The 15,184-nt window shown below is 45.6% G+C and overlaps 1 protein-coding gene across 1 annotated transcript in view; it reads left to right on the forward strand.

Annotated features, from left to right (window-relative positions):
- USH2A (usherin) overlaps positions 1–15,184 on the forward strand; it is an 824,795-nt gene that overhangs the window by 178,450 nt on the left and 631,161 nt on the right. Inside the window, exon 14 of the mRNA XM_069726496.1 lies at positions 279–465. Coding sequence (XP_069582597.1) covers positions 279–465 — 187 coding nt within the window. The remainder of the gene's footprint in view (positions 1–278; positions 466–15,184) is intronic.

Genomic DNA, 15,184 nt, shown 5'->3' on the forward strand with positions numbered 1-15,184 from the left:
TCCCCGCGGCTTCATGTCTCGTCGCTGTCTGACAGCCGCAACACATGTAGAGATTGCTTAACAAACAGCCAATAACAGCTTGCGTTGTGGCTGTCGATCAGCCATGAGTCATGCAGCCGCAGGGAGTCGAACCTATTTTTCGAGCACTCTGAAGACACTCAGATAAGACCCGAGCATGCACGAATAACACCTTATCTGAGGACGTTCACTAATCAATAATAGTCATTTATGTATTTTATACAACGGCATGAAATAAATAAAGTGTCTTTCTTTTCTAGGCTTTCATTTATCCAGTGACAATAATAATACCGGGTGTGTGCCGTGTGTCTGCCACCTCTATGGATCCATTAATGCCACCTGTGATGACATCACTGGACAGTGCCACTGTCGTCACTCTTCAGTTTCTGGTCGTAAATGTGATCAATGCAAAGAGACATTTTTTGGATTTGATTCGGTTACAGGACGGTAGGTGGAAAACGGAGGTGTTTTTTCATTTACAGCCATATGTGACTCGTTGGTAGAATGCTGGATTATTGGGCTTTGTTCACATGTCCGTTTTTTTGTTTCCGTTTGTCTGCTCCATTTAGAACAGAGAAGAAGAAGAGCAGATAAATCGAATCAGAATGTTGAGCATTTCTGTATCAAACCGAAGCCAAGGAGCCGCGTAGATTTATATCGGGCTTGATGGTTTCAATTTATTGTTTAGTTTTAGAACGAAAAAAAAGACATGAAGAACTTTTTCTTACGTCCTAAAAATAAAAAACAAACGGAAAGCAGATGAACCCCATATACAGGTGCTTCTCACAAAATTAGAATATCATCAAAAATGTAATTTATTTCAGTTCTTCAATACAAAAAGTGAAACTCACATATTATATAGAGTCATTACAAACAGAGTGATGTATTTCACCTATTTATTTCTGTTAATGTTGATTATTATGGCTTACAGCCAATGAAAACCCAAAAGTCATTATCTCAGTAAATTAGAATAATTAACAATAAATACCTGCAAAGGTTTCCTAAGCGTTTCAAAAGGTTCCTTAGTCTGTTTCAGTAGCTCCACAATCATGGGGAAGACTGCTGACATGATAGGTGTCCAGAAGGCAGTCACTGACACACTCCACAAGGAGGGGAAGCCACAAAAGGTCATTGCTAAAGAAGCCGGCTGTTCACAGAGAGCTGTATCCAAGCATATTAATGGAGAGTTGAGTGGAAGGAAAAAGTGTGGTAGAAAAAGGTGCACAAGCAACCGGAATAACCGCAGCCTGGAAATGATTGTTAAGAAAAGGCCATTCAAAAATTTGGGGGAGATTCACAAGGAGCGGACTGCTGCTGGAGTCATTGCTTCACCACACACAGATGTATCCAGGACATGGGCTACAAGTGTCACATTCCTTGTGTCAGCCACTCATGACCATTAGACAACGCCAGAAGCGTCTTACTTGAGCCAAGGAGAAAAAGAACCGGACTGTTGTCAGTGGTCCAAGGTGTTGTGTACAGATGAAAGTAAGTTTTGCATTTCATTTGGAAATCCAGGTCCCAGAATCTGGAGGAAGAGTGGAGAGGCCACAATCCAAGCTGCTGGAGGTCTAGTGTGAAGTCTCCACAATCGGTGATGGTTTGAGGAGCCATGTCATCTGCTGGTGTAGGTCCACTGTGTTTTATCAAGACCAAAGTCAGCGCAGCCGTCTACCAGGACATTGTGGAGCTCTTCATGCCTCCCTCTGCCAACAAGCTTTTTGGAGATGGAAAGTTCATTCTCCAGCAGGACTTGGCACCTGTCCGCACTGCCAAAAGTACCAATACCTGGTCTACAAGCAACAGTATCACTGTGCTTGATTGGCAGCAAACTCGCCTGACCTTAACCCCATAGAGAATCTATGGAATATTGTCAAGAGGAAGATGAGACACCAGACCCAACAATGCAGACGAGCTGAAGGCTGCTATCAAAGCAACCTGGGCTTCCATAACACCTCAGCAGTGCCACAGGCTGATCGCCTCCATGCCACAGCGCATTGATGTAATAACTGATGCATAATGAGTCTCGACCAAGTATTGAGTGCACTTACTGAACATTCATTTCAGTAGGACAACATTTCGGATTTTAAAATCATTTTTCAAGCTGGTGTTATAAAGTATTCTAATTTACTGAGATAATGACTTTTGGGTTTTCATTGGCTGTAAGCCGTAATCATCAACATTAACAGAAATAAACACTTGAAATAGATCACTGTCTGTAATGACGCTCTATAATATATGAGTTTCACTTTTTGTATTGAAGAATTGAAATAAATTCACTTTTTGATGATATTCTAATTTTGTGAAAAGCACTTGTATCTATCTATCTATCTATCTATCTATCTATCTATCTATCTATCTATCTATCTATCTATCTATCTATCTATCTATCTATCTATGTCATTGTTCTGTTCTTCCTCTCTCCCGTTACTTCGGTACGCAGCCCTCCTGCTCATGTGTCAGGCTCTCTGTTGCCCTCTGCTGGATGAATGGTGCAGTGATTTTTCATTCTATAGGCAACTATATTGAACAGTAATGACCCGATCAATGAGCGTCACAGGTTGATGATTTATAGAAACCCTGACAGATTTGTGTTTATGAAATTCACTTGATGTGAGAAGTTTTCCTTTATGAAAAATGATGTTTCTTAATTAATTGCTGGGTCAGATCCTGCAGAACCTGGAGAGTCCGTGCAATAAAGGCTCCTCTACATGGATACTGCAGGAAACATTTATCCTGGGAAAGAAATCAATATCACAAAACGTCTCAGTCTGGTTTTCCCCTTTTCAACTTAAATTTGTCCTTATTATTCATATTTATCTTATGGAAAAATATAATGAGATCATTTTACATACATTTCAGCAAAGTCCTGAACAAAAAAGGCAGAGAGCAGCGTCATCATGGTGGATCACAATTAGAGGCAATGTTTGTCTCCACATATCAGTGTCTTTATATCTTTATTTCATATCTATCTATAATAATTTTCATTATTATCTATCTCCTTTCATTTTACCTGCCTCCTAATACTGCTCTATCTATTCATATATGTCTGCTATTTATTAACAGGCCTTATCGTACCATCTATTTACTGCCAGCAAACGTCATCCACAAGCTATGAAGACGCATATATACAATATATATCTATCTACAGAATAACAGATAGAAAGATAGATAATAGATAGATAATATATAGATAACAGATAGATAATAAATAGATAATAGACAGACAGATAGATAGATGATAGATAGATAGATGATAGATAGATAGATAGATAGATAGATAATATATAGATAATATATAGATAATATATAGATAACAGATAGATAGATAGATAATAGATAGATTATAGATAATAGATAGATGATAGATAGATAATAGATTGATAATAGATAGAAAGATGATAGATAGATAATAAATTATAGATAGATAATAGTTCGATAGATAATAGATATATACAGTAGATGGATAGATTCCTAGGTGGATAAGACAATAAAAATATTCCTTTAGAGAGACAATGCATGAGAATAATAGATAAATATGAGTGAGAAAGATTGAGATAGAAAAACAATATATAAATTGACAGAAGACCGATGTGATACAGACAGAGATGTATACAGTATATCTATATATTGTGGACAGATGCATGGATCATCTGTGTCCCTGTAATCTGTAGTTGCCATTGTTGCCTCCGCTCCCTTCTTTACCTGCCATGCTTGGCCTCTGTGCACACCTCTTGTCCTGTCCTCGCCTCTGTGCACACCTCTCATCCTGTCCTCACCTCTGTGCACACCTCTCGTCCTGTCCTCACCTCTGTGCACACCTCTCATCCTGTCCTCCCCTCTGTGCACACCTTTCGTCCTGTCCTCGCCTCTGTGCACACCTCTCGTCCTGTCCTCACCTCTGTGCACACCTTTCGTCCTGTCCTCGCCTCTGTGCACACCTCTCGTCCTGTCCTCACCTCTGTGCACACCTCTCGTCCTGTCCTCACCTCTGTGCACACCTTTCGTCCTGTCCTCGCCTCTGTGCACACCTCTCGTCCTGTCCTCACCTCTGTGCACACCTCTCGTCCTGTCCTCACCTCTGTGCACACCTCTCGTCCGGTCCTCACCTCTGTGCACACCTCTCGTCCTGTCCTCACCTCTGTGCACACCTCTCGTCCTGTCCTCGCCTCTGTGCACACCTCTCGTCCTGTCCTCACCTCTGTGCACACCTCTCGTCCTGTCCTCGCCTCTGTGCACACCTCTCGTCCTGTCCTCGCCTCTGTGCACACCTCTTGTCCTGTCCTCACCTCTGTGCACACCTCTCGTCCTGTCCTCGCCTATGTGCACTCCTCTCGTCCTGTCCTCACCTCTGTGCACACCTCTCGTCCTGTCCTCACCTCTGTGCACACCTCTCGTCCTGTCTTCGCCTCTGTGCACACCTCTCGTCCTGTCCTCACCTCTGTGCACACCTCTCGTCCTGTCCTCACCTCTGTGCACACCTCTCGTCCTGTCCTCACCTCTGTGCACACCTCTCGTCCTGTCCTCACCTCTGTGCACACCTCTCGTCCTGTCCTCACCTCTGTGCACACCTCTCGTCCTGTCCTCACCTCTGTGCACACCTCTCGTCCTGTCCTCACCTCTGTGCACACCTCTCGTCCTGTTCTCACCTCTGTGCACACCTCTCGTCCTGTCCTCACCTCTGTGCACACCTCTCGTCCTGTCCTCACCTCTGTGCACACCTCTCGTCCTGTCCTCACCTCTGTGCACACCTCTCGTCCTGTCCTCACCTCTGTGCACACCTCTCGTCCTGTCCTCGCCTTTGTGCACACCTCTCGTCCTGTCTTCACCTCTGTGCACACCTCTCGTCCTGTCCTCACCTCTGTGCACACCTCTCGTCCTGTCCTCACCTCTGTGCACACCTCTCGTCCTGTCCTCGCCTTTGTGCACACCTCTCGTCCTGTCTTCACCTCTGTGCACACCTCTTGTCCTGTCCTCACCTCTGTGCACACCTCTCGTCCTGTCCTCACCTCTGTGCACACCTCTCGTCCTGTCCTCACCTCTGTGCACACCTCCCGTCCTGTCCTCGCCTTTGTGCACACCTCTCGTCCTGTCCTCACCTCTGTGCACACCTCTCGTCCTGTTCTCACCTCTGTGCACACCTCTCGTCCTGTCCTCACCTCTGTGCACACCTCTTGTCCTGTCCTCACCTCTGTGCACACCTCTCGTCCTGTCTTCACCTCTGTGCACACCTCTCGTCCTGTCCTCACCTCTGTGCACACCTCTCGTCCTGTCCTCACCTCTGTGCACACCTCTCGTCCTGTCCTCGCCTTTGTGCACACCTCTCGTCCTGTCTTCACCTCTGTGCACACCTCTTGTCCTGTCCTCACCTCTGTGCACACCTCTCGTCCTGTCCTCACCTCTGTGCACACCTCTCGTCCTGTCCTCACCTCTGTGCACACCTCTCGTCCTGTCCTCACCTCTGTGCACACCTCTCGTCCTGTCCTCACCTCTGTGCACACCTCTCGTCCTGTCCTCGCCTTTGTGCACACCTCTCGTCCTGTCCTCACCTCTGTGCACACCTCTCGTCCTGTCCTCGCCTTTGTGCACACCTCTCGTCCTGTCCTCACCTCTGTGCACACCTCTTGTCCTGTCCTCACCTCTGTGCACACCTCTTGTCCTGTCCTCACCTCTGTGCACACCTCTCGTCCTGTCCTCACCTCTGTGCACACCTCTTGTCCTGTCCTCACCTCTGTGCACACCTCTCGTCCTGTCCTCACCTCTGTGCACACCTCTCGTCCTGTCCTCACCTCTGTGCACACCTCTCGTCCTGTCCTCGCCTTTGTGCACACCTCTCGTCCTGTCCTCACCTCTGTGCACACCTCTCGTCCTGTCCTCACCTCTGTGCACACCTCTCGTCCTGTCCTCGCCTTTGTGCACACCTCTCGTCCTGTCCTCGCCTTTGTGCACACCTCTCGTCCTGTCTTCACCTCTGTGCAGTATTTTAATTCTCATATGCCAATGCCAATTAGGAGCGGCTGTAATGAGACTATTTACTGCGGAGATGCCTCATAGAATTGCAGAAATGATAAGAAGAGAAAAAAAATTCCTCTTCATGTTCTTTTTGACTTTAACGGAAGATAAAATTCAGAGGCGAACAAAATGATGCATTTTATTTATTCCCAGTTGGAATATTATTCCATAAAACAAATTTGCAGCCAGTGTTGCGGCTTTGGCTTTTATCATGCTTTTTAAGGGTGTTGAACGGGTCACTCAGGAGACCACATAGTGAGAGATCCACTGGGGTAAATCATCAGAGAGCAGGATTTGTCTGCTCACTATATAACGCATGACATCTTTCTTTTTTTTTTTCGTTTTTAAAATCTGATGTAAAATTTGTATAAAAATGAAATGTATCAGTATAATATAGAATCTAGAATAAATAGCCATACCAAGGACATGTACAAATGTGACAGTATAATATCAGAAGCGTAAGGAGGAGGCTCATTTCTGTGACACATACCAAACCCTGCAATAAAGTCCAGGAAAGGAATAAGGCCTTTCGACCCCAGGGCAGATGATATGATGCTCATGTTTGGACATTTTTTGGGATAACCTATTTTTTGGGATAACCTATTTTTTTCTCAGCGATGAAGTGACTGAAGTGTGAGGCGATCGGGACAAAGCAAGATTGTATGTGTGGAGTAATATGTTAATAGCAATAATGCCGCCATACAGTGCAAACATACGATAATACATGCATATACTGCTCACATAACACAACCATGGGGTTCCTTCCTACATATTATAGTAACTAGATGGAGGCCCGATGCTATCGGTAATGTCACGATTGGGGCAGGCTTTGCAGCGTTGCGAATCTCTCCCCCCATGTGCTCACCCACCTATCCCCTCTCTCTTTCCCCATGTGCTAACTTCTCCCGTCTGTGCCGTCTTCTTTGACCTGTCTACCCAGGGCTGCCACTAGAAATTTCGGGGCCCCATACTGGCAAAATTTTCGGGGCCCCCTTGAGACTCCGCCCAGGCTCCACCCGAGCCCCGCCTCCACGCTCCGCCCCTCGAACTGTCCACAGTCCCACCGTTCTCTCTTGGAAAAACTCCACTTCTCACCTATCACACATTAACAGTTCCCATCACCAGATCACATACATAGCCAGCAGCTTTTGTTTTGGCCAAAAGATTTTTTAAGCCGCCACCATAACACGGTAGACACTTTTGGCCGGGCCCTACTCTACTGTAACCTATTAAATATTTGTTAAAATATGCAATACAATTTAGGTATATTTTTCAATTTTTAAAATGACCAATAATATCACATACAAAGAACAAATACCGCTACACCATGACCAGATGACATATTACCACCACAGTGATCGAATAATATCACATACAAAGAACAAAAACCGCTACACCATGACCAGACCGCATATTACCTCCACAGTGATCAAATAATATCACATACAAGGAACAAATATCGCAACACCATGTCCAGACCACATATTACCACCACATAGTGACTGAATACTACAATTCTGATCAGTAATTAAAAAAAAGCACCATAATATCACCATAAGTGCCATTATACACAGGAGATCTGTACTTAGTATGCAGTGTCTGTGTACAGATAATACAGTGATCACTAGTGAAATTATACACAGGAGCTCTGTATACAGTATACAGTGTATAGTGTCAGTGTATAGGTAACACACTAACTCACCAGTGACGTCTCTAGGTGAAGTCCTTCATCTTTCATCCAGCACAGACCGCCATCATTTCATCCAGCCAGGACTTGTCTGTGCAGGAAATAACACAGTTATCTTGAGCTCCGCTTGTAGAATACATTACTTAATTTTTCCCAACTTCTACATAACACCACATGAAGAAAAAGAGGCAACATAGTATCACTCTACACAGTAACAGGACCGCACCCTCATTTAAAACAGTATACTCAAAAAATAAAATAAATACATCACTGCAGTAATAATATCCCTAAATTAGCCCCTATGGTAATAATATTACCTGTTATGAACTGGTGATTCAGAAACACAATGGATCTGGTGATTAAGAGCACACAAAGTGACCTGATAGTTACGAATAACATAGGACGAGCTCTGAGACGTGGGAACTCTGCTGACCGCAATCCCTAATCCTATCACACCACACTAGAGGTAGCCGTGGAGCGCTCCTGACCAGACCTGAGAAACTAGCTAGCCCTGAAGATAGAAAAATAAGCCTACCTTGCCTCAGAGAAATTCCCCAAAGGAAAAGGCAGCCCCCCACATATAATGACTGTGAGTAAAGATGAAAATACACACACAGAGATTAAATAGGTTTTAGCAAAGTGAGGCCCGACTTACTGAATAGACCGAGGATAGTAAAGATAGCTTTGCGGTCAGCATAAAAACCTACAAACAACCACGCAGAGGGCGCAAAAAGACCCTCCGTACCGACTAACGGCACGGAGGTGCTCCCTCTGCGTCCCAGAGCTTCCAGCAACCAAGAAAAACCAATATAGCAAGCTGGACAGAAAAAATAGCAAACAAAAGTAACACAAGCAGAACTTAGCTTATGCAGGGCAGACAGGCCACAAGACGATCCAGGAGAGAGCAAGACCAATACTGGAACATTGACTGGAGGCAAGGAACAAAGAACTAGGTGGAGTTAAATAGAGCAGCACCTAACGACTTAACCTCGTCACCTGAGGAAGGAAACTCAGAAGCCGCAGCCCCACTCACATCCACCAGAGGAAGCTCATAGACAGAAGCAGCCGAAGTACCACTCATGACCACAGGAGGGAGCTTGACCACAGAATTCACAACAATTACCCATCCTGGCCACCGTGTGTCTCATTCCTGGCATCAGCCATATGTTCTCCCATCCAGCCCTCATGAGTATCCATTCTGCCCCATATGATCTCCCCATCCTGCCCCATATGATCGCCCCATGTGATCTCTCCATCCTGCCCCATCTGTCTCCATCATATCCATCCTGCCGCATGATCCTGCACGATCTGTCTCCAATTCTGCCCCTAGTGTCTCCAATCATGCCCCATGTCTCCATTCTGCCCCCTATGTCTCCAACCATGCCCCCATGTCTGCAATCCTGCCACTTGTCTCCAATCATGCCCTCTGTGTCTCCATTCTGCCCCATCTGTCTCCAATCCTCCCCCATCTGTCTCCAGTCATGCCCCCATGTCTTTCATCCTGCCCCGTGTCTCCAATCATGCCCCGTATCCAGCATTCTGCCCCAATGTCCAGCATTCTGCCCCAATGTCCAGCATTCTGTCGGTCTCCAGCATTCTGCCCCCGGGTCTCACAGTCTGCCCCTGTGTCCAGCATACTGCCCCTGTCACTGTGTCCAGCCTTCTGCCCCAGTGTGTCCAGCATTCTGCCCCAGTGTGTCCAGTATTCTGCCCCAGTGTGTCCAGCATTCTGCCCCAGTGTGTCCAGCATTCTGCCCCAGTGTGTCCAGCACTCTGCCCCAGTGTGTCCAGCATTCTGCCCCAGTGTGTCCAGCACTCTGCCCCAGTGTGTCCCGCATTCTGCCCCAGTGTGTCCAGCACTCTGCCCCAGTGTGTCCAGCATTCTGCCCCAGTGTGTCCAGCATTCTGCCCCAGTGTGTTCAGCATTCTGCCCCAGTGTGTCCAGCATTCTGCCCCAGTGTGTTCAGCTCTCAAAGAAAAAAAAAAACACGAGTTCTTACCTGGCCATGCTCCTGCGCCGGGCGAAGCAGATGCACTCGCCGGGCCCGGCGGCTGAGAATGACGTCAGACGCCGGCGAGTGCGCACTGCGGCCCTACTCAGCTGCCAGCCTCAGACTGGCTGGCGGCTGTTAACTATTGACGTGTGGGCGCGGGCCCGCACGTCAATAGCGTGCCGCAGCGCCTGCAAGGGGCCCGGTGAGCAGATGAGACGGGGCCCGATGCGGGCCCCCTCTGCTCACCGGGCCTCATACGCCAGTCACGGCTGTACTGCCCTGATGGCGGCCCTGTGTCTACCCCATGTGCTATATGCATTGCTTTTGTCCCAGCGGTGCTGTTGGTCTTCAAGAGTCTCATTTGCCCTTTGTTGTTTCGACGTTGGGCCTTTGCTGCCAATGATAATGAAAGGAAATTTCATTGTCATTGGCATAGTTTTTATGAGGAGCCATGTTGGCGTTGATATTTGCTTTTTATAGGGATTTTCCCACTAACTAAAGTTCATTTTGAAAATTGTCTGTGCCTGACCATGTACAGAACATACGACATCTCCTGGGCAGGGGAGGAAGCAAAGGACAATACTGACATTACAGCAGGAGATCGCAAAGGATACATTTTGTGAGGTAAAATATTTTTTAAAAACAGTCAGTGAAATATTTTATCTGACAAAATGAATCCAATGTGATCCCCTGCTGTAATGTCAGTATTGTGACCTGTTTCCTCTGCTTGTAGATACGTCGCACATCTGCCGCTGGAATCAGCTGAATGATTCACTGTGCCTGCCCCTGTGACAGATAGCGACGGTCACATTAAAACTGCGCATGCGCTCCTCCTATACTAAGATGGCGGCAGTCAGTGAATCATTCGGCTGGCGGTACCGCACAAGAGGCTGCGTATGGCATATACAGTGTGAGTGTGTGTGTGTGTGCTGTGCGTACGGCGTATACAGTGTTTGTGTGTGTGTGGTGCGTACAGGGCATACAGTGTGTGTGTGTGTGTGTGTGTGTGTGTGTGGTGCGCACGGCATATACAGTCTGTGTGTTTGTGTGTGGGGGCATACGGTGTATACAGTGTGTGTGTGTGTGGTGCATATGGCGGATACAGTGTATGTGTGTGTGTGTGTGTGGTGCGTGTGGCCTATACAATGTGAGTGTGTGTGTGTTGCGCGTACGCCGTCTACATTGTTTATGTTTGCGTGTGTGTGGTGCGTACAGGGCAATGCATACAGTGTGTGTGTGTGTGGTGCGCACGGCATATACAGTGTGTGTGTGTTTGTGTGTGTGGGGCATACGGCGTGTACAGTGTGTGTGTGTGGTGCGTATGGCGCATACAGTGTGTGTGTGTGTGGTGCATACAGCGTATACAGTGTGTTTTTGTGTGTGTGTGTGGTGCGTACGGCGTATACAGTGCGTGTGTGTGTGTGTGTGGCACAATGGTGTTCTGCTGGTGGTACCACACAAGAGGCTCGTACCACCAGCAGTTTCCATATTGAGACACCCATCATTTGGGTGTCCCAATATGGCGGTCTGTGAACTTCCGCTGCTTGGAATTCTGGGATCTGGATGGAACAGAATGTGAAGACATTACAAGGTAAGTATATATATATACTGCCTGAATAATGAAGTCATACTCTACTTACATAGTACAACCATGTACTGTCTAAATAATACAACCATGTACTGCGTACATAATACAGGCCCCTCTATAATTTGTAAAGCGCTGCGGAATATGTTGGCGCTGTATAAATAAAACTATTATTATTATTACTGCCTACATATTCAACCATGTACTGCCTACATAATACAGCCACGTATTGCCTACATAATACAGCCACTTCCTGCCTACATAATACAGCCACATACTGCCTACATAATACAGCCACGTACTGCCTACATAATACAGCCACGTACTGCCTACATAATACAGCCACGTACTGCCTACATAATACAGCCACGTACTGCCTACATAATACAGCCACGTACTGCCTACATAATACAGCCATGTACTGCCTACATAATACAGCCACTTGCTGCCTACATAAAACAGTCATGTACTGCCTACATAATACTGGCACGTACTGCCTACATAATACAGCCATGTACTGCCTACATAATACAGCCACGTACTGCCTACATAATACAGTGACGTACTGCCTACATAATACAGCCGCTTGCTGCCTACATAATACAGCCATGTACTGCCTACATAATACTGGCACGTACTGCCTACATAATACAGCCATGTACTGCCTACATAATACAGCCACGTACTGCCTACATAATACAGTGACGTACTGCCTACATAATACAGCCGCTTGCTGCCTACATAATACAGCCATGTACTGCCTACATAATACTGGCACGTACTGCCTACATAATACAACCATGTACTGCCTACATAATACAGTAATGTACTGCCTACATAATACAGCCAGGTACTGCCTACATAATACAGCCATGCACTGCCTACATAATACAGCCATGTGCTGCCTACATAATACAGCCATGTACTGCCTACATAATACAGCCACGTACTGCCTACATAATATAGCCATGTACTGTCTACATAATACAACCACTTACTGCCTACATAATACAGCCACGTACTGCCCACATAATACAACCATGTGCTGCCTACATAATACAGCCATGTACTGCTTACATAATACAGCCACGTGTTGCCTACATAATACAGCCACGTTCTGCCTACATAATACAGCCACGTACTGCCTACATAATACAGCCACGAGCTGCCTACATAATACAGCCACGTACTGCCTACATAATACAGCCACATACTGCCTACATAATACAGCCACGTACTTCCTATATAATACAGCCACGTACTGCCTACATAATACAGGCACGTGCTGCCTACGTAATACAGCCTTGTACTGCCTACATAATACTGGCACGTACTGCCTACATAAAACAACCATGTACTGCCTGCATAGTACAACCATGTACTGCCTACATAATACAGCCATGTGCTGCCTACATAATACAGCCACATACTGCCTACATAAAACAGCCACGTACTTCCTACATAATACAGCCACGTACTGCCTACATAATACAGCCACATACTGCCTACATAAAACAGCCACGTACTTCCTACATAATACAGCCACGTACTGCCTACATAATACAGCCATGTGCTGCCTATATAATACAGCCACGTACTGCCTACATAAAACAGCCACGTACTTCCTACATAATACAGCCACGTACTGCCTACATAATACAGCCACGTGCTGCCTATGTAATACAGCCTTGTACTGCCTACATAATACTGGCACGTACTGCCTACATAATACAGCCATGTACTGCCTACATAATACAGCCACGTACTGCCTACATAATACAGTGACGTACTGCCTACATAATACAGCCGCTTGCTGCCTACATAATACAGCCATGTACTGCCTACATAATACTGGCACGTACTGCCTACATAATACAACCATGTACTGCCTACATAATACAGTAATGTACTGCCTACATAATACAGCCAGGTACTGCCTACATAATACAGCCATGCACTGCCTACATAATACAGCCATGTGCTGCCTACATAATACAGCCATGTACTGCCTACATAATACAGCCACGTACTGCCTACATAATATAGCCATGTACTGTCTACATAATACAACCACTTACTGCCTACATAATACAGCCACGTACTGCCTACATAATACAACCATGTGCTGCCTACATAATACAGCCATGTACTGCCTACATAATACAGCCACGTGTTGCCTACATAATACAGCCACGTTCTGCCTACATAATACAGCCACGTACTGCCTACATAATACAGCCACGAGCTGCCTACATAATACAGCCACGTACTGCCTACATAATACAGCCACATACTGCCTACATAATACAGCCACTTACTTCCTATATAATACAGCCTTGTACTGCCTACATAATACAGGTACGTGCTGCCTATGTAATACAGCCTTGTACTGCCTACATAATACTGGCACGTACTGCCTACATAAAACAACCATGTACTGCCTGCATAGTACAACCATGTACTGCCTACATAATACAGCCATGTGCTGCCTACATAATACAGCCACATACTGCCTACATAAAACAGCCACGTACTTCCTACATAATACAGCCACGTACTGCCTACATAATACAGCCACGTGCTGCCTATGTAATACAGCCTTGTACTGCCTACATAATACTGGCACGTACTGCCTACATAATACAACCATGTACTGTATACATAATACAGCCACGTGCTGCCTACATAATACAGCCACGTACTGCCTACTTAATACAGCCATGTACTGCCTACTTAATACAGCCACGCACTGCCTACATAATACAGCCACGTACTGCCTACATAATACAGCCACGTACTGCCTACATAATACAGCCACGTACTGCCTACATAATTCAGCCACGTACTGCCTACATAATTCATCCACGTACTGCCTACATAATACAGCCACGTACTGCCTACATAATACAGCCACGTACTGCCTACATAATACAGCCACGTACTGCCTACATAATACAGCCACGTACTGCCTACATAATACAGCCACGTACTGCCTACATAATACAGCCACGTACTGCCTACATAATACAACCACGTACTGCCTACCTAATACAGCCACGTACTGCCTACATAATACAGCCATGTACTGCCTACATAATACAGCCATGTACTGCCTACATAATACAGCCACGTACTGCCTACATAATACAACCACGTACTGCCTACCTAATACAGCCATGTACTGCCTACATAATACAGCCACGTACTGCCTACATAATACAGCCACGTACTGCCTACATAATACAGCCACGTGCTGCCTACATAATACAGCCACGTACTGCCTACATAATACAGCCATGTACTGCCTACATAATACAACCATGTACTGCCTACCTAATACAGCCACGTACTGCCTACATAATACAACCATGTACTACCTACATAATACAGCCACGTACTGCCTACATAATACAGCCACGTACTGCCTACATAATACAGCCACGTGCTGCCTACATAATACAGCCACGTACTGCCTACATAATACAGCCATGTACTGCCTACATAATACAACCATGTACTGCCTACATAATACAGCCATGTACTGCCTACATAATACAACCATATATATTTGATAAAGCAGCACAGTGTAAAATACCTGGAAATAACTGTATATACCTAATAATATCCAGAGAGGACGAGGAACTGTTATTAGAAAAATGATCGTTTCTCAATCCAAACGAAACCATTGAGAGATGATTACAATATTCCTGTCCTGGATATTACGGGGGTTATTGGAGGCCACAGCGCTATTTAAATCAAGGTACCTGTCAAATATCCATCTGAAGAGCGTGTAGTAAATCACATAAACCTCGACTCGATGCCACAATTTCAGAAATTACTTCTAATTAATACTTATTGGATGTTTATATAATTTTATATAATTATTCA

This window comes from Ranitomeya imitator, chromosome 5 (assembly GCF_032444005.1).
Source record: "Ranitomeya imitator isolate aRanImi1 chromosome 5, aRanImi1.pri, whole genome shotgun sequence".
Classification (NCBI taxonomy): domain Eukaryota; kingdom Metazoa; phylum Chordata; class Amphibia; order Anura; family Dendrobatidae; genus Ranitomeya; species Ranitomeya imitator.